Source organism: Mya arenaria, chromosome 2 (genome assembly GCF_026914265.1).
Source record: "Mya arenaria isolate MELC-2E11 chromosome 2, ASM2691426v1".
Lineage (NCBI taxonomy): Eukaryota > Metazoa > Mollusca > Bivalvia > Myida > Myidae > Mya > Mya arenaria.
Genome location: NC_069123.1, coordinates 60,516,035 through 60,536,682, shown reverse-complemented (window position 1 = coordinate 60,536,682; position 20,648 = coordinate 60,516,035). Strand labels below are relative to the sequence as shown.

Genomic DNA, 20,648 nt, shown 5'->3' with positions numbered 1-20,648 from the left:
TATAGTTGCCAGCTACGACCATATAAATGTAGTATATTCATCATGTATAGTTGCCACCTACGACCATAGACATGTAGTATATTCATCATGTATAGTTGCCACCTACGACCATAGACATGTAGTATTATCATAGGTAAGACAACAAAACTCAATTTTATTAATCGCAGGCGACGAGTTGTCTAGTGGTATACGTGACTAGATGTCCTGACTGAACGCATATAAAGAGTGCGTGCGTGCATGCGTGTGTTTTAAAGCATTCATATATGCAGTACTAGTAGTTAATGTTAATCTTTGGTCATCTAAATAATTAAGTCGACGTATGCAGTTCTGTGCCGACTTTTCATTTTATAGAACCAAAAACAAATGCTAACTATGACGGTAAAGTTCTGAGGTAGTTGGTTGTTGGGAAATCGAGGATCCAACTACCTACTAATTGGTAGTATATGTTATTCGAATAATCAACTACATGCTATATTTGCAAGATGTGGATTAGAATACTAGTAATCCGATTCTAATCCAAATTACATAGTTTTAAGATGTTGATGTTGATATTTTGCTATTATTTGCGAATATCCAATTACCAACCACTTGGTAGTTAGGTATTCATATTTTGTTCTATTATTTGGTTGAAAGGTACACATATGACGAATTCACACGTCAAATGTCTTTTTATGCATTTACACAGATGTATCTTCGAGAAAAACACTGTTTTTTCTGAGTTTCTCTTTTACATTCGCCAGTAGGTTATTCAAACAGTGCCAATTGGTTATTGGAGAATATTCAACTACCAACCGGTTGGTAGTTGGGGATTCAGATTTTTCTTGTTTTATAGTTACACACGGGTACACATGTAAAAACAGTTGCGGTATTTTTATTCATTTACACAAATGCATCTTCAAAAATCACTATTTTTCGTACATTCGCCCATTTCCATTTGGTTATTCGCTAATGAATATGAATAAATCAATGAATAACTAAGAATCCGATAGTAGTTGGGGATTCAGATTATACCTTAATTAATTGTTCCATAGTCAAAAAGTGTTAAAAATATTTTAGCAAATCATTTATTTTTACCCATTTACACTCATGTGTCTTCGTTACACACACTTTGATTTCATTGCTTTTTCGTACATTAGCCAGTTGGATGATGCAGATGCTTCTAAATATAATATTTAAAAAAAAAAACACACATTAAAATGACTAAATTAAAATTCTTGGTTGTTTTCGATAACAAGTGGTGATTTCGCATTTGCAATCAGCTTAATTGATTTTTGGCTGTCAGAGCTCTTTTTACTGATATAATGCGAACCTATCCGTCGATCCCACTGTCAGCGGCATGAGACTGAGTATTAAATATAAAGTTTTTGAGACACGTCTTCATTGCTCATTCACGACTACAATGGAGGTAGATTACAAACTGCCGTGCTTGAAAAGTAGTCAAGGTTCGGTATTCATTGTACTGTAGCGTTAACCTCGATACCATACCCTTTAAGTGTGCACTTAAACTTAGCAATGAGGAAGTTTGCACAGTGTCTGACGACATCATGTTTACATTATAGTATGGAGTTTTAAAAGTGAAAGTTGGGTTCATATTTAAACCAGGTTTGTTTATTATTATTATTATTATTATTATTATTATTATTATTATTATTATTATTATTATTATTATTTGACAATAACTAGAAAACGTTTACTTCTTTATTGAACTAATTAATGTACCGACCATCAGAACGTAATGTGATATGTGAAATAAAATGTTCTTTAACTTTCATACTGAAATATACATACTATCAAGTATAATTAAAGTATCGCATGCTCACTTTCTCATTCAGCCATGTCGAATACTGTAAATGAATATTTGGAAGTGTTTTATGACCTTTAAGAGAGCTATCAGGGTATTATTTCATTCGGAACTCCTCGGCCATTTTTTTAAAAACAACCTCGGATGTATGCAGGTACATCAGTTGAAGTAGTTCGTAAAATTTTGAATTATATCATCTATTAAATGTAGTGTTTTAGAGTTGTATTTATTGATCTAAGTATAAATTGATTGCCATTGAATTGTATTAATGCAAACATACTGAATAATCCCAAGAGTAATGTCACAAAGTTTAACTGCTAAATTAAATTACTACGCGATCTACTTGCAGCGGACTTAAACGTACCACTTTTTGAGTATGTAAACCGTCCAAATACATCCGAGGTTGTTTTCGATAAAATGGCCGAGGAGCTCCGAATGGGTATTATTTACGGTGTTATCAATGAAGGGAAACAACCTTAGTTGATAGTAACAAGGAAGAGGAAAGATCATCAAGACACGACTTTCCTGCATATTGATGAGTATATAGCTTCAGCAGACAGTCGTGCGAACCTTTTGTGGATGTAAGAAACGTAAATATGACTTTTGATATTATTTTACTCGTTGTGAAACTAATCTATGATGAAAAGGTAGTGTCAAAGTTAGTTTGTAATTGGTGACATTCTCGGTGAATACGTATCACTGTTTAACGCTGTATCTTGAACTTCAAGAGTTGGAATAGGGTAACGTCCTTAGACTGCTTCCCTAATTGCGACTTCCTTACTTTTGATTAAGTTAAACGCTAGACTGAGTCAGAAGTAAGTACGTTCGAACTGGGAAAGTCAGAAGCATAGTTGGCAGTATCACTCAGAGATGGTGATTCTTTTTACTTTACAATTATAAACATCGTATTATGTTAATTGTTACTTACCGGCGTGTTGTGTATGTTATTATATCAAACAATTGTTTAAGTAACTATTTCTTACTGAAACAGTAGCCACCTATCGTCATAAACAAGGAAATTAGAAATAAGTGAGGAAGTTAGAAACCAAAAGTAAGGAAGTCAGAGATAAGGTAGGGGGGCAGGTATCAGGCTGTTGCCATCGATGTTTTTACCATTTCATTTGGTTGTGTGGTACATATTAAAACGTGCATGTACACATTTACTTCACTTCCTATGGAGACATACAATACACTAGATGGTCTATATATAAAATTACAACTTCAGAGGCGACTAAACCATGGCGTACCAAGCGTTTCGCACTAACGGCGCCCCGACGTATTATGACGCGAATCCGACAGCTTGGCAGGCGGACATTTTGGAAGCGGGGCTTATCTTCGCCTTTTGTATCGTGGCCGTGTCTTTCTACATTATTCTTCCCGGCATCCGGGGGAAGGAGGTTAGTACAGCACTTGTAGCGTGCTTTCTACACCACTATTCTCAGTGTCTACGGGAAGTACGTTAGAAATACACTTGTAAGGTGCTTTCTACATCATTTTCCCCGGTATTCGGGGTAAGGAGGTTAGTGTTACCTATGTTATGTGCCTTCTACGTTATTCTTCCCGGTATCCGGAGGAAGCTAGGAGATTAGTGCATCGGCTACATCGTTCTTCCTGGTATCCGTGGGAAAGCGGTTGGTGCAATTCTTGTTGGGTACCTTCCACATAATTCGCCTAGGTAAACGGAGAAAGGAGTACAACTCTTGTTGGGTGCTTTCTAATCGTTCTTCCTGGTTTCCGCGGAAATGAGGTTTATGAAACTCTTGTCGGGTATCTTTAACATAATTTGCCTAAGTATACGCAGAAATGAGTATAGTGCAACTGGGTGCCTTCTACATTATTATTCCTGGTTTCCACAGATAGAGGGTTAGTGAACACTTTTTGGTTGCATTCTACATCATGCATTCTTCCTAGTGTCCGCGGGAAGGGGGAAGTGAAACTCTTAACAGGTGCCTTCTAGATCATGCATTCTTCCTAATGTCCGCGGGAAGCGGGTAAGTGCAACTCTTCTCGGGTGCCATCTGCTTCATGCATGTTTCCTAGTGTCAAGCATGTTTTCTAGTGTCCGCGGGAAGAGGGTTAAGTCAGCTCTGGTCGGGTGCCTTCTACATCATGCATTTTTCCTGGTGTTCGCGGGAATGGGTTAGTGAAACTCTTGTCTGGTGCCTTCTACATCATGCATTCTACCTAGTGTCCGCGGGAAGGGGGTAGTGCAACTTTTGTCTGGTGCCTTCTACATCATGCATTCTACCTAGTGTCCGCGGGAAGGGGGTAGTGCAACTTTTGTCTGGTGCCTTCTACATCATGCATTCTTCCTAGTGTCCGCGGGAAGGGGGTAGTGAAACTCTTGTCTGGTGCCTTCTACATCATGCATTCTACCTAGTGTCCGCGGGAAGGGGGTAGTGCAACTTTTGTCTGGTGCCTTCTACATCATGCATTCTACCTAGTGTCCGCGGGAAGGGGGTAGTGAAACTCTTGTCTGGTGCCTTCTACATCATGCATTCTTCCTAGTGTCCGCGGGAAGGGGTTTGTGCAACTTTTTTCTGGTGCCTTCTACATCATGCATTCTTCCTAGTGTCCGCGGGAAGGGGGCTTGTGCATGTCTCGTCTGGTGACTTCTACATCATGCATTCTTCCTGGTGATGTCCGCGGGAAGGGGGCTTGTGCAACTCTTGTCTGGTGCCTTCTACATCATGCATTCTTCCTAGTGTCCGCGGGAAGGGGGTAGTGAAACTGTTGTCTGGTGCCTTCTACATCATGCAATCTTCCTGGTGATGTGCGCGGGAAGGTTGTTAGCGAAACTCTGGTCTGGTGCCTTCAACATCATGCATTCTTCCTAGTGTCCGCGGGAAGGGGGTTAGTGAAACTCTTGTCTGGTAACTTCTACATAATGATTTTATCCTAGTGTAAGCGGGTAGGGATACATTTTTCCTGGTGTTCGCGGGTATGGGTTAGTGAAACTCTGGTCTGGTGCCTTCTACATCATGCATTCTTCCTAGTGTCCGCGGGAAGGGGGTTAGTGAAACTCTTAACAGGTGCCTTCTAGATCATGCATTCTTCCTAGTGTCCACGGGAAGCGGGTTAGTGCAACTCTTCTCGGGTGCCATCTGCATCATGCATGTTTCCTAGTGTCAAGCATGTTTTCTAGTGTCCGCGGGAAGAGGGTTAAGGCAGCTCTTGTCTGGGTCCTTCTTCATCATGCATTCTTCTTATTGACCACGGGAAGAGGGTAAGTGCAGCTCTTGTCTGGTGCCTTCTACATCATGCATTATTCTTAGTGGTGTCCGCGGGAAGGGGGTTAGTCAAACACTTGTCTGGTGCCTTTTACATCATGAATTCTTCTTAGTGTCCGCGGGTTGGGGGTTAGTGCAGGTTTTGTCGGGTGCCTTTTACATCATGAATTCTTCCTAGTGTCCGCGGGAAGGGGGTTAGTGAAACTCTTAACAGGTGCCTTCTAGATCATGCATTCTTCCTAGTGTCCACGGGAAGCGGGTTAGTGCAACTCTTCTCGGGTGCCATCTGCATCATGCATGTTATCTAGTGTCAAGCATGTTTTCTAGTGTCCGCGGGAAGAGGGTTAAGGCAGCTCTTGTCTGGTTCCTTCTTCATCATGCATTCTTCTTATTGACCACGGGAAGAGGGTAAGTGCAGCTCTTGTCTGGTGCCTTCTACATCATGCATTATTCTTAGTGGTGTCCGCGGGAAGGGGGTTAGTGAAACTCTTGTCTGGTGCCTTTTACATCATGCATTCTTCCTAGTGTCCGCGGGAAGGGGGTAGTGAAACTCTTGTCTGGTGCCTTCTACATCATGCATTCTACCTAGTGTCCGCGGGAAGGGGGTAGTGAAACTCTTGTCTGGTGCCTTCTACATCATGCATTCTACCTAGTGTCCGCGGGAAGGGGGTAGTGAAACTCTTGTCTGGTGCCTTCTACATCATGCATTCTTCCTAGTGTCCGCGGGAAGGGGTTTGTGCAACTTTTTTCTGGTGCCTTCTACATCATGCATTCTTCCTAGTGTCCGCGGGAAGGGGGCTTGTGCATGTCTCGTCTGGTGACTTCTACATCATGCATTCTTCCTGGTGATGTCCGCGGGAAGGGTGCTTGTGCAACTCTTGTCGGGTGCCTTCTACATCATGCATTCTTCCTAGTGTCCGCGGGAAGGGGGTAGTGAAACTGTTGTCTGGTGCCTTCTACATCATGCATTCTTCCTGGTGATGTGCGCGGGAAGGTTGTTAGTGAAACTATTGTCGGGTGCCTTCTACATCATGCATTCTTCCTAGTGTCTGCGTGAATGGGGTTAGTGAAACTCTGGTCTGGTGCCTTCTACATCATGCATTCTTCCTGGTGTCCGCGGGAAGGGGGTTTGTGAAACTCTTGTCTGGTAACTTCTACATAAGGATTTTATCCTAGTGTAAGCGGGTAGGGATACATTTTTCCTGGTGTTCGCGGGTATGGGTTAGTGAAACTCTGGTCTGGTGCCTTCTACATCATGCATTCTTCCTAGTGTCCGCGGGAAGGGGGTTAGTGAAACTCTTAACAGGTGCCTTCTAGATCATGCATTCTTCCTAGTGTCCGCGGGAAGCGGGTTAGTGCAACTCTTCTCGGGTGCCATCTGCATCATGCATGTTTCCTAGTGTCAAGCATGTTTTCTAGTGTCCGCGGGAAGAGGGTTAAGGCAGCTCTTGTCTGGCTCCTTCTTCATCATGCATTCTTCTTATTGACCACGGGAAGAGGGTAAGTGCAGCTCTTGTCTGGTGCCTTCTACATCATGCATTATTCTTAGTGGTGTCCGCGGGAAGGGGGTTAGTGAAACTCTTGTCTGGTGCCTTTTACATCATGAATTCTTCTTAGTGCCCGCGGGTTGGGGGTTAGTGCAGCTTTTGTCGGGTGCCTTTTACATCATGAATTCTTCTTAGTGGTGTCCGCGAGAAGGGGGGTAGTGAAACTCTTGTTTGGTGCCTTTTACATCATGAATTCTTCTTAGTGTCCGCGGGTTGGGGGTTAGTGCAGCTTTTGTCGGGTGCCTTTTACATCATGAATTCTTCTCAGTGGTGTCCGCGGGAAGGGGGTTAGTGAAACTCTTGTCTGGTGCCTTCTACATCATGAATTCTTCTTAGTGCTGTCCGCGGGTTGGGCGTTAGTGCAACTCTTGTCTGGTGTCTTCTACATCATGAATTCTTCTTAGTGGTGTCTGCGGGTTGGGTGTTAGTGAAACTCTTGGCTGGTGCCTTCTACATCATGAATTTTTCTTATTGATGTCCGCGGGTTGGGTGTTAGTGAAACTCTTGTCTGGTGCCTTCTACATCATGAATTCTTCTTAGTGGTGTCCGCGGGTTGGGGGTTAGTGAAACTCATGCCTGGTGCTTTCTACATCATGAATTATTCTTAGTGGTATCCGCGGGTTAGGGATTAGTGAAACTCCTGTCTGGTGCCTTCTACATCATGACTTCTTCTTAGTGGTATCCTCGGGTTGGGTGTTAGTGAAACTCCTGTCTGGTGCCTTCTACATCATGACTTCTTCTTAGTGGTGTCCGCGGGTTGGGTGTTAGTGAAACTCATGCCTGGTGCCTTCTACATCATGACTTCTTCTTAGTGGTGTCCGCGGGTTGGGGGTTAGTGAAACTCTTGTCTGGTGCCTTCTACATCATGAATTATTCTTAGTGCTGTCCGCGGGTTGGGGGTTAGTGCAACTCTTGTCTGGTGCCTTCTACATCATGAATTCTTCTTAGTGGTGTCCGCGGGTTGGGGGTTAGTGAAACTCTTGGCTGGGCCTTCTACATCATGAATTCTTCTTAGTGGTGTCAGCGAGTTGGGTGTTAGTGAAACTCTTGGCTGGTGTCTTCTACATCATGAATTCTTCATAGTGGTGTCCACGGGAAGGGGGTTAGTGCAGCTCTTGTCGGGTGCCTTCTACATCATGAATTCTTTTTAATGTCCGCGGGTTGGGGGTTAGAGCAACTCTTGTCGGTCTTTTCGTCTCAAAGTTAATCTCACTTCGCTTTCTCAAGGTAATACCGAATATCTAAATCTTTTTTCCAGAAAGATACACATTGGAACCTTCACACTCACGCTTCAAATGGAATAAAATACACATCTTGTTGGACGTTCTTATATTAATGATTCAATATCTATCAACTATAGTAAGATAAAAGAAGTCACATAATTATGTTTTGTACATGTAGTATAAAGTGTTGATGCTTAATAAGTTAATAGTAATACATGGCATAATTTTCTCTTTTGTTCCAGAAATTGTTCACATTCATCAGGGTCACCGTTAGCCTCTATATAGGAGCCGTTATTGTGTGTAAGTCAAGCATTTAAGACACATTAAAGTAATAGTTTTAACAGTATTGAACTAACCTGTGTTCGAAGAAAAAAGTAGACGACTAATAAATACGTGTTACGTACTGTCATATTGTATCTGGTATCTCGTCATAACGACTTATTATGGCATTTAAACGACTTCTTATATCCAACGGGATGGCAATTCGTTACAGCGAGATATTCAGGCTCTATCGAGCAGTCAAAGTCGTTATAACGAGTTTTCAGTAAGAATTTATAACGAGTTTGTTAAGTAAGACGCTTAATTAAGCCAATTATGTAAGTTGTTATAGCGAGTTCTGTAAGTCGTTATAACTAATTGTGTAAGTCGTTAAAACGCGATACTAAGTCGTTATAACGAGTCACTTGGGAACTAAACAGTATAGATTTTGTTGTACATTTTATAAATCAGTTTACATTAACACGCAAATAAACCCTTATTTATAAATACAGTAACAAATTGGAGTTACACATGGGAGACGGGGGCGATGCATACCAAGACCAAATACAAGGCGGGCACCGGCAAGGAAATCACAGCCGACATCGGTGTCAACATCGGCCTCCGTGGGGTCAATATCACACTCAAAGGTGGGCATTTTCTCTTCAATGTAAAAACAAAAAAAATGTATAGTACTGAACCAAAATCCACACGTTATCGTAGTTGTTGGTTGATACAGTTTGTATCAAGAAAGTTCGCCTCAATATGCAAAACTGCCAAACAATATGTTATTTACAATCTATTCGAGTGTCACAAAACTAACTTCATCGAGTATGTTTTCTGAACGTTTGCCATTTATGAAGCTCACTTTAGAAGCAAACCTAAATTAGTGTTTGAATGGTTTTGGTCAAATGGGGTCGTAGTATTGTTTTTTTTAATTCACCGTACATTTATTTTAGTAAATTTAGCAGTCAGCTGCTTTTGATTTAAATCCGATTTATCGGCTGCTTTAAACGGAGGCCGTACAAAATATGATTTTAAACAGTAAGCCTATATATCTGTTTTAGTCTGCATTTGCCAAGCTGAAGTGGTCGACCGGCATGCGCCGGGCTTACTCATCTTTACTTTCTCGAATGCATATAAACAAACACCTTAAGTTTTTACTTCTGATAAGGAATGTAAATGTATTACTGCATTTCTTCCTTGCATTTCGTTACCAGGTGATCCGGAGCATCAGCTGAACGAGACGATCAACTACAACGAACACTTCGGGTGGGAGTGGGAACAGGGCCGACTCGGCTTTGGTCCTTTCGGTAAAGTATTGCATACCAAAAAACTAGTAAGAAATAAACGAACAAGTTATTTGTTCTATACTTTCAATTAAACTTATTGAGACAATGATGTCTATAGAGCCCCGAGAATTCCACCTATATGTATATAAAAGTGTTATATGTCAAAGGCTTCGCTCTGGACAAAAGTACTAGAGGCTAATGTGGTGGTATTTTCCTTGGTCAAATTGTATATAAACACTCTATGTTGAGAGGTCAAGGGTAAATTATTTTTTTAAAAAGCAGATGGAGATCAATAACCACCTATTCTCTATTCCAGCTGGTCCGTTCAACCAGGAGTACCGCGCCGCCCAATTCCGGGGACTGCCGCTACCCATCCTCTGGATCGCCGAGTACTTCACGTTCGACGGCGAGGGTATCCGCTGGGGTCGCCACTACAGACAGGCAGGCTGGTTTGCGCATATATCTTTGTGGTACGTTAACTTTCTTTTTAAATATTTTGAATGTTTGAATGTTTCAATTGTTTTTGTACCAGGCAGTTATTTTACTGATTCAAAAACATTCGACATATTTATAAGCCTTGGCGGCTCAAGATAGCAAACCTATGAATACTGTTTTTTTTCTTAAATTAATAATCAATTAAAATATGTAAGTGTAGGGGCAAATAATCATTGGTCCAAGATATGTTATGTCAATAACATTGGCAACATCATTTATGAACAGAACAGAACAGAACAAAGTTTATTTCGTATAAAACAGTTCACATAATAAAGACAATGATATAAGTCAAAGATGACCCTTGATCATTGATAAATAGAATATTCTGCATATATAAATGGCGATCAGTTATAAAAATGAACAAAAGCCTGAAAAAAGAAAGAAAAAAAAAAAATAATAAATAAATACTGTTTAAGCTATATTCCTATAAGTTTTCTTGTGTAGATATCTATACGTGATGGTGTTAGTGCTAATGTCATTCACAAACAATAACATATTATAATCAACGAAGTACATTTAAATATGCAATTCTTTGAAACTATACATTATGAAAAAAGTGCAATTTACAATATGACAGTTAAGGGGACAACACTTAGTGTAACAGTTACATTCGATAGCATTTCGATTTCTCAATTCAAAAGCTTTGTACACAAAGATGGATGCGTTACGTAGTATATGTTTATTTTCTGACTGTAAAAGTTCGATAGCTTTTAACATAGAGGGTCGTTGACGATAATATCTAGGTATGTAATTATTTCTTATCTCAACATGCATCTGGCATTCAAAAATTAAATGAAACTCGTCTTCAAGTACATTGCATATAGGGCACAGCCTTTCATTCAAATGAGTTCTATTCCATCTACCCACTTCTACATTCAATCTATGTGCGCTCATTCTTAATTTACTAAGTGCAAATCTATATTTTGGAATATCAACGCAGTTCAGGGTTGGAAATTAAAATTAACGAAAGTACTGTAAAATCTTGCTCTTGAGGAGTCATGGATCCTACTTTCAAGGTTTTGAATAAAAATATCTCTGACACGTTGTTTTAAAAGAGACATAAATAGCGGGATATCATTGACACCCAGGTTGAGCCAAACATGATAAAAACCTAAATCTGTAAGAATGTTTCTGATACTCATTGCCAAATTTGTAGATCGTGGACGTGTTTCTATATCTTACAACATTATTTTATAAACCATGTTAAGATATTTGTGTTCTTGCGAATTTATTACTTTAAACCAAAACCGCACCATATTAATTATACTATATGAATTGATATCGAGTCTACCAGTCTCGGCGTAAACAAAGTCGTTTTGGGTTGTTGTTTTCACACATAGCACAGATTTGACGTAAAGAGTATGGATGCGTTCAATGGGCATCCTTTTGGAGGTACCCCAGATTTCAGACCCATATATAGTATATAAAAGGTTTAATTAGTTTATCAAAGAGCTCTAAATTATGACCGGGTGTAATATTTGTAAATTTATTTAAATATTTTTTAAACGGAAAATTGCTTTTCTTGCTTGTCCAGCGAGTGTTGTTGTTGCTTGCAGAAAAGAACCACCTGTCGTAAATACTACGCCGAGATACGTAAAATGGCTGACTATATCTAAGATATTAGCATCATAATAGAAACGTAAATTAGCAGGAATTCTTCCACCTTTTCGGAAGATTAAAACTTTTGTTTTGTCAATGTTGACCTTAAGTTTCCACCTGTTACAATACTCACTGTGTATATTAAAATTTGCTTGCAACTCTTCACCTGACTCCGCAAATATGACTATGTCGTCAGCGTACATTAGCAAGAAATTTTTTAACATGTCTGTACCAATGCCTTTAGCTCCTTGTAAATATAAAACCTCTTCTAAATCATTGATATACATTGAAAATAGAAATGGCGAGAGGCATTCACCTTGCCGTACGCCTAAACAGCTCTCAAAAATATTACCAAGCTCACAGTTGAACACAGTTATGAACGCACGCACAAATTTAATCTATATAAGTCAAAAGCATAAACACCCGGTGCTGCAGGTTTTGTTTCCCGATGTGGCTGCTGACAAACGTGTTGTTTTTCGTGCTGATCAAGTACGGCGCGATCAGCCTGGCTTTCACGGGCCTGTGTATGGTGGTCGCAAACATCCTGTGGTCGTCGTGGCGCAACGTTAACGACCTCCGAATCCCCTGGGAGGCCGGCGTCATGGAGTTCAAATACGGCGGGTCGTACTACATCTGCCTCATCACAGGTAAGGCTGTGTGCTTAACAGTTGTACATGTGGTGGACAAGACGCTATTGGCATTGTTCATCATGTCGCAATACACATGGCCAAAATGTTAATGGAAATTATCATGTGTATCCTGCCAGTAAACATACATGAAATCATATATACATTTTTGGCTTTCGTACAAGTCAGTCCCTTTTACAGTACATATCAATACATAGGTATAACCTTTCAATTTAGCATACTCAAAGTCTATTTCGTAGTTTTATTACGACCTGTTTTATTAATATGGAGATATTCATTTCCTTGCGGCCTTCTTTGCCAGGTGTCGTATGCATGATTGCCGGGCTCTTTATCTACATCGTTGACCTGTGTCGTCCCGATTGGGCCACGACGTTCTTCGGTGTCGACGTTTTGCAGGACGACGAGGACAACCTTGTTTCCGGTAACGTAACATAATGTAAACAGTTAAGACGTTCCAATGACTTAAAACAGGACGTAATTACATACGTTTTACATTGAACCATTATGTAATGCCATCTAGATTTATTTGAAGCTTATGTTCATTTTCTAACACAGTGCCCACCTCATGCAATGTTGAATCATCTGCAAAACTATCTGTATTCATTTTAGCATTGCATAAAGCAACGTCATTGATATAGATTATGAAAAATAATAGCCCCAGTATGGACCCTTGAGGTACACCAGAAGTAAAAGTCAGTAATTCAGATTGTCTATCAAGAAAAGGGGTTTCAATAATTGTGCCGATGTCTACATCTCTAATCCACGCATCTATCAAACTAGTCAAGGCGGTGATACATGAATGTGTTTCACTAAACCCCGATTGATTATTATATATCATATAAAGTCTCATGGAAGCAAGACTGAAATTGTATATCAAATCGATCATGTTCACCATTTGTATGACATTTGTCTCTTTTATAAAGAAGGGCCTTTAACTCGTCAACCAGTTTGGTTGGTAATCGCGTTTTACTCTATTTCCTTTAAAGGGGCGTGTCTATCTTGAACACTGTTTAATAGTGAGTAAAACAAATCTAAGACATAATTTGGATTTGGTATGTGTTCAGTGTTTAATTACATTTATTCTTCTAAGACAAGTAAAACATATTGGATATCAATTACTTCGTCATCCTAGTTGGCGTTTTGATAAGTTGTTCACAGTTAAATTTTAAGGTTAAGACCGACCTTTTGTGATTACCAAATGTTTTCAATTCACAATAATAGTGTATATTAAAATCGACTAGAATATAATACTCTATATTCTAAAAGACTACAATATTTAATTAGGAGTCATACAAATCAATCTGACTGGTTAGAATTTGGGGGTCGATATATAAATATTAACAAGGATTAACCACAACTTCTAATCATAATTATTCGATAACTTTGATTTCTAAATCGATTCTTCGTTTGTGTTTATATATGATTTCATATACATATATACAAGCAATCAACCGCCGCTTTTATTTAATGGAGATATCCATTATTTCGGTACAATTATATTGTTATCTTCAATGTGACATAACTGACTTTGTCAGTTATAAAGGTTTCACAAAAGCCTTATACATGTATGTCTGGGGAAATATTTTGTTGCAAATGATTAATATTTAAGTTAGCAATGTGCCTTCAAGGCCCTTGGAAGTTAAAGGGAAGATGACTGTTCTTTGGGTCCGCTTCCATATACATGTATATGTATTAATTAATAAGGATCCCAGCATTCTACCCAGCTGATGATTTGCCTATGTTAAATTAGTATTTATATGGTCATTTACCTTTAGCCGAATTATCACATGAAGAGTTAAATTCGTTGCAAGTATTCCGTATTTTGACAATGATAGTATTTTATGAATTTGACTGGAGCCAAAATAGAACTAAAGTGGAGATAAAGTCATATATACTAACAGCCATACTAACTAACAGACATACTATCTGAAATTGCTTTGTTTTCAGCGAACAAAGGAAAGGACTGCGCACGCGTGTGTATGTGTTTGTGTGCGTGTGTATATTTTTCATTTACATCTTTTTGTTGACAGACAGACGCAAAGGTGGTAAGATTTCGATTCGTACAACGTGTGTGGTTCTGTAGTGTGGAATATTTGCTTTTGTTGAAAGGATACCATGTAGGGCATGGACGGGTAGAAGCTTTGGAATCGGGAGCCAAGCTTCCCGCGGATACTCTTTATCTCTCTCTCTCTCTCTCTCTCTCTCTCTCTCTCTCTCTATAGTTCACGCCGCAGTATTAATAAAAACGCAATACAAAAGTACATACATAGTTACTTCTCTTAAAGTAACCATGTCGGCTAAAACAAAATATGCAGTTTGACAGTTTGAAAGACGAAATGCTGTTTATGTGAAATACATTCAAAAAACGTTGTTGGTTTTTTTAAATGCTACATTGTACGCTGTATTGATCCGGTATTTGTACCCGGGTACCAGGCGAAAACGTCCATGCCCTAGTTCCATCTCTTACCGCTCTTGGGTTTAGGTATTGGTGGAACGGTTTAGGATTTTGCCAGTTTTAACGATTTAGAAGTTTATATCGCCTAGATACAACGCAAAACAACACAACCTTAACAATTTAAAAAATGATCAATCCGGTTAATATATGTCTGAAGGCTTTGTCGTGCCATTTCATTGAAAATTACTGTACCAGAAAAAAAAACATTACTTATTTCAATGTGGGAACGTTTAGACCAATTTTGAACAACATATTATCTGTATATAATAAAGCTCGGGTACTGAAGATAATATTTTTGTACTAAATTGTTTATTAACGCATGTTCTTAATCAAGGTAAGCAACTGTGCTGTGTGTTTGTCGAGTTTACTAAAGCTTTTGATTGCGTTGTTAGTGACAATTTATGGAGTAAACTTATTAACAAGGATAACGAGGAAAGATTTAGACATGATTCAACGTTTACTGTTGGTATTCATCGTGTAAAGACAGCTCTTGAGTCCATTATCTTGGCATCAATAAGTAAAGTGACCTTTTAGAGAGGCCATGTAAAAGTATCACTGGTAGGGATTGAACCCATGTATAGTCGTTGAGAGGCGGCCATCTATTTCTCCCACCTCAGATAAGTTGATCAAATAATTTAACCATGCTAGAAATTCTTATCTTGCCCACGGGCGAATATAAAATGCCCGTATGGAACTCCTTTTTTATGGTCATCACACTGTAATTACCTCCCTTGTTAAAGACTGTCGTCTGTAGCATCATGGAAACCTTGTCTAGTGGCAATATTTAGAACGCTAACTAATTATTTCTCGCTTCAAATGTCACCATAAATCAGTTTTCACGCACCTTTCAAGAAATAATGCTTCACTCTCCTTAGAACTATTTGGAGACCGGTTTGACTATTCACATAATCGAAATCACTGCGCGCATATCCATGACAACCACGAATTATCGCATATCCATACGTAATTATTTTCACTAAGCACAAAAGAGTTCAAGGAAAAAATACATTTTTACTTAGTTTTGTTTAACTGAGGTGGGAGAAAAAGCATCTACCATAGCCGCTCGTGTAAGATAGGTTCATCCCGACCTTCGCGCAGGGTGTTTTGCGGAAACTCGGTAAACCTCGTTTCCACAAAACACCCTACGCTCGGGTCGGAATGAACCTATCTTACACCCTCGGCCATGGAAGATCCTTTTAATCACTACACCAATGAACCTATCTCACCCTACGCTTTAGTATAAAATTATTACCCGAATATTGTTTACGTAGGTATTTATTTCTCGAAATATTGTAAACAAAAATGATTAATTTTACCCTCGGAGCCCTTTTTCAGTTGTCCAAAATACATTTGAAGGTCAAGCTTTTAAGGCTTTTTAAGTTGAAGTAGTGTTTGAATAAATTTATGGTATTGTTAGCAACAAGTTACATTTGTGTGATAAGCTGATTTTGCCCATTTTTATGTATGGAAGTAAAGGCTGGGATTTTGTTAAAGGGAATGAAAATTGAGCGAGTACATCTGCAATATTGAAATATATTGTTTGGTGTAAAAATAGTACATGGAATGATTTTATTTATGGCGAGGTTGAGTGTGTTACCGGGCAATTAGATACCATTGTTTTGTAAAGTAGTGGCCAAAGTTAAAATAGAATAGAATTTTATTACGAGATTTGTTAAGTTCACTCGATTATTTTGATGTATGGCTTTCCATTATGTGGGAGTTAAAACAAACTATTTCTACAGTGTTGCAATATTGCTAGAAGTTCCTTTTTTAGTGAGTGAGCACAGAATGGCTTCTATTTATCGCAATGCGCTTAAAACTCGAAGAAATGCTAAATTCGTTGATTTGAATTTCTTTTTGCAATTTATACTACTTGAGTACGTATAAGTTTATGAATAGAATGGCTAAAACGCCATGTGTTCTGGATGCAGTATATATAAGATCACACACATATATGTATTTATAGACAGGTGGATATAAATAATATAAATCTAATATTTATACCAAATGGTAGAAACTGTCCTGTTATGAAATGTTATTGTATATGTCACGACGATATTTATCTATGAATAACATTGTAAATGTCAGTAGAAAAATTGTATTTAGGACACAGTGATTTGTATACTGAATAACGTGGAAAGTACCTGGTTGCAGAGGAGGAGGAGCCGCGTGCTAACGGCAACAATGACGCCATTGAGATGCGGGCAATAGACGGCGGTGGCTCTTCTGGGAGCGGACCCATGCGACCACCCATCGCCAAACCTATGCCGGCCCAGGCCTTAATGGAGGAGGCGGCAGAGGAGGAGGACGATGAGGAATTGTATGCGCCACCAGAACCGGTAAGTGTGCGCATTGGGGTTGCATATAAGGAAGAGTGAATTGAAGATGCAAGGGAGATCGAGTGAGCTGAACGCGCAAGCTGGAACCAGTGGCGACATGCTGTGAGTTGTACCATTAAACTGAGATTGGGTTTGCAGTCAAAGATAAAATGAAATAACGTTGGGGGACGTATAGGCGTCATCGATACTTCAATGCGTTTGAGCAATGTTTAAATCAAAATTGTTTACTTGCCTTGGTTTGCGGCCATCAATATTAACCGGCATTGTTAATATCTGCTAGATAAAAAGTGTAATCAGCGTTACTAAATAAATAATTTTACAGGTTCAGCCACCCAGGTATGAGAAGCAGAAGTCTCGTGGTCTGACAATCAAGAAGTTCCAGAGGTCGCGGCGCCACCGCGCCCCACCGCCGATTCCGGGAGAAGAAGACGAGCAGGAGATGTACGTTAACGAGAGGTCAGTCATGTGTATGATGGTACGGTTACTGGACATGCATGAATTCGTTTATAATCCGATAAGTAACGGTCAAAAGAGACTCCTTTCACTTCAATACCTCGGTTAAATCCTGAACCATTTGTCTAGTGTTATGACTTGTGGACGTTTTTCAGGTACAACGTTGGTGCCGGTGACGTGCGGATAAATGTGCCTTAGCCCAACAACTAGATGGGTTTTTTTTCGCCACGTATAAAGAGAGGAATCAAAATACAGCCGAAATCCGACAGATATTGACTTAAGAAGCTTTGCGTTATTTTGTTAGCTAAAAATGTGAAAGAAAGCAAGATTTAGAAACGACAGAAACCGTAAGAATCATGTGATTGTTGGGAAATGTATGTGCAATGTTTGCTATCGCCATTTTTGTTACGCCATGCTCTTCCTGGTTTCAGGGAACACAGGGCTTATCCTTGAGGATATGAATCTAACCAGACTGCTGATTTCATTTTTAAAGACGTGTGCATGTGCCCTCCGTACCTGACTGCACACTTGCTATAAACCTTTTGTGCTTAACACATAATTTATACTTGTGATTTTTTTTTCAATTCATAAGAAAGTATGATTACTGTGTAATAGAAGAACTATAAGATGTATTAATGATTTTATCATAATGCTAAAATTATAATAAACGATCCTATTTCCATTTCATGGTGAATTTGCTTCATAAAAAACAAACATTTTTATTGTTGTATGTTTTAATAAATTATATTTTATATTTTAGTGATTCACAATATATCAATAATATAATCGAATAAATATTCTACAAAACTGTACATAATTATATCATTTATGTGTGTCGGTCCATCAAAGCATACTTCTAAGAGCTTAATATTGCAGCTGGTCCAGTAATTGAACGATATGTCACTACGGAATTGGAGGTTTGCTTGTGTTGTCGATCCTGACCAAGAACCTAAGGCTATTGCCTTGACGTCCAAACGATATAATGTATCCAGCGTAATAGTTTTTTTTGGCCAAACGTGTTCACATACGCAAGAAACTTGATTAGATACATGGTGATTGTCGTCAAGTTTAGTCTAATAAGTTGGTCGAAATATAAAACATGCGTCGAGTTCAGACACATGGAAGTCTCAACAGAATCAACCAGAATTAAAAGTGGTCGTCCCTTCTATGGCAGTTTAAGGGAAGATAACATGCTGTAAATAGGTTCCCAACATTGTTCAGTTACAAGCACTTCATCTAAGGTCGTTCACAGCAAAACATTTTCCAAGCCACTCCTCGATATTTCCATATGATTTTCGATATTTGTCCAAGTTATTCAATTTATGACATATATTGCATACGGCATCTCGGTATGTATATTCTCGCTCAAACACTTCGTATCTGTCTTTCTTCTTCAAGTATGATATATACTCTTCTTCATTTAAAGATAACCGTTTCATGAAAACTGCCAATTCCTTTACTGATTTAAAGTCCGCAGTGTTTATATATGAGCCTTGTGGCAAATACTTTCCATAGTTTGACGCACCCCTAACCACAGTTATCAGATCGCGTTTATAATACTGGAAAAACTTTTCTGTGACGTAATCTGGACAAAATGAGTTCTCAAAACCAAAATAGAATTTATAATCCTTATCAAGAACAACATTAAGATCGTCTGCCCTCTCCGTGCCACATTTGCCATATACGTCTATAGGGATGCCTTGTTTGACAAGAAGCCGAAGAAAGTTTTCGCGCTCACTGAAAGTTTTACAATGGCTTACAGCCCACGCAGTCATCTTTGACTTCTTTCTAAATATTTCCGTATAATTTTTTGAAAGTAGTTTTGTCCGAGTTTTTAGTATACCGTAAGGGTGAAATATGTCCGCGTCCGTCCTGTATGTCCACGACCAGTTGAAGGCGTTGTGCCAATTGTGGGACCGGAATTCCTTGCGGACCACGTGCACGGGACTTTCAAGGGTGAAAAATATCCACGCTTGGTCGGGATTCCGTTTGTTCGGCGAAACTGGCGGGGCGGCGCTCATGTCGCCATCGGCGATTGAGAAAACAACCGCACTGCTGTCTGCGATATCCCTTCTGTCATAAACAATTTTGCAGTTCCTGTACGAACATTGATTCATGTCCGTGTCTCCCCACCAGTTTTTTAACCAACCAGGAGGATTCCATAGCAATATTTTGTGTGTACGTATGTCCATACTAGTGTTCACGTACAGATTCCTGTTGATGTATGGAGATATTGAGTTCTCTTCAGTTTCAAGAGCATCGCCGATTGTTTCGTCCATTCCAGAAGTCATTGGTACCGTGAGCCTCATTTTGCCCTCCGCCAGAGAGCTTTGGACTGCTCCATCGTTCATGGCAACTGCCGTTACTGTCAGCAAAACCCACACTAGCCCGGATAATACCATCATTAGGAGTAACACTGTTATGTTAGGATTCATATTCTTTAGTTTTCTGGATATCCGAGGAGACACACGCATTTCTGAAAGTAAATAGTCAAGTTACTAATTGTTAAACCAAAAAATAATAGTTCGTTCACGCACGGCCACACATTCATGCGTTCAATGGTAGCGAGGTTTTGGATACTACTGGTTCATGATACATATGAGAACTAAGCCGAAGATTACGGACATGGTACACGTGACAACCGTCTTGATTTCAAAATGAATTGTATTACATTAAACTGTTTTATCCCAATTAAAAAATAGGGAAGGATCTGATACGAATCACTCTTTCATTTCACCTCCTTCGTACAAACTATTGTTGTATTCTGTTCGAAGTTTATTTAACAAACTAAATAATAAATGTTAATAAAACTTACTAAAATTAAATAATACGTGTTCGATCCATAGTTAAACGATAATAGGCATAAACTTCATTCAGAAAACGTGGCCTTTCTTAGGCTTTAAGCCACGACTTCAAAGATGAGAAGTGGATATCTATAAAACTAGCGCGCGCAAAACGAAACGATGATTTTCGCCAACGAACCATATTAACCCCATTTCCGTTTTTGTTTTTTGCACTATATTTTCTATATGTCAATAATCAAAACAAAGCACTTACCTTTGAATAAAGCACGTTGTTTTACACCATTCCAAGATTGAAACTGTAATCAAGTGTGTGTTTGTGACTTGCTAGCACCACTATGTGTGTAACAGTTTGCCTTGACCATTTGAAGATGCTAATGGCCACAGGGTTAATGGTGACACTATACGTCGACAGCGGAAATGTGTATCAGGAAGTTGAGTAGTAATTTGTGAAACTGACCATCATTATTTAACATTAAAAACATCCTATGAAGTTTAATGAACATAAATT

The 20,648-nt window shown here is 39.1% G+C and overlaps 2 protein-coding genes across 6 annotated transcripts; one reads left to right on the top strand and one right to left on the bottom strand.

The window, feature by feature from the left end:
* Positions 1 to 1,447: 1,447 nt before the first annotated feature.
* On the top strand, positions 1,448 to 18,146 carry LOC128209654 (dual oxidase maturation factor 1-like). Of its 5 annotated transcripts, none has more exons than XM_052913793.1 (12): positions 1,448 to 1,602; positions 3,027 to 3,198; positions 8,044 to 8,101; positions 8,572 to 8,706; positions 9,277 to 9,369; positions 9,665 to 9,818; positions 11,878 to 12,089; positions 12,391 to 12,510; positions 14,120 to 14,134; positions 16,699 to 16,883; positions 17,206 to 17,339; positions 17,492 to 18,146. In XM_052913793.1, exons 2-12 carry the CDS (start codon positions 3,040 to 3,042, stop codon positions 17,532 to 17,534), a joined length of 1,308 nt encoding a protein of 435 aa, XP_052769753.1. In that variant the 5' UTR covers positions 1,448 to 1,602; positions 3,027 to 3,039; the 3' UTR covers positions 17,535 to 18,146. The 5 variants fall into 5 exon arrangements, with proteins under 5 accessions (XP_052769753.1, XP_052769782.1, XP_052769765.1 ...); XM_052913805.1 differs by lacking the exon at positions 1,448 to 1,602 and adding an exon at positions 2,268 to 2,382; XM_052913799.1 differs by lacking the exon at positions 1,448 to 1,602 and adding an exon at positions 2,268 to 2,391.
* A 52-nt stretch (positions 18,147 to 18,198) lies between these two features.
* Positions 18,199 to 19,738, bottom strand: LOC128216424 (alpha-(1,3)-fucosyltransferase C-like). The gene has a single exon (XM_052922990.1). The coding sequence runs from the start codon at positions 19,736 to 19,738 to the stop codon at positions 18,569 to 18,571; it is 1,170 nt and encodes a 389-aa protein (XP_052778950.1). The 3' UTR covers positions 18,199 to 18,568.
* Positions 19,739 to 20,648: the final 910 nt, after the last annotated feature.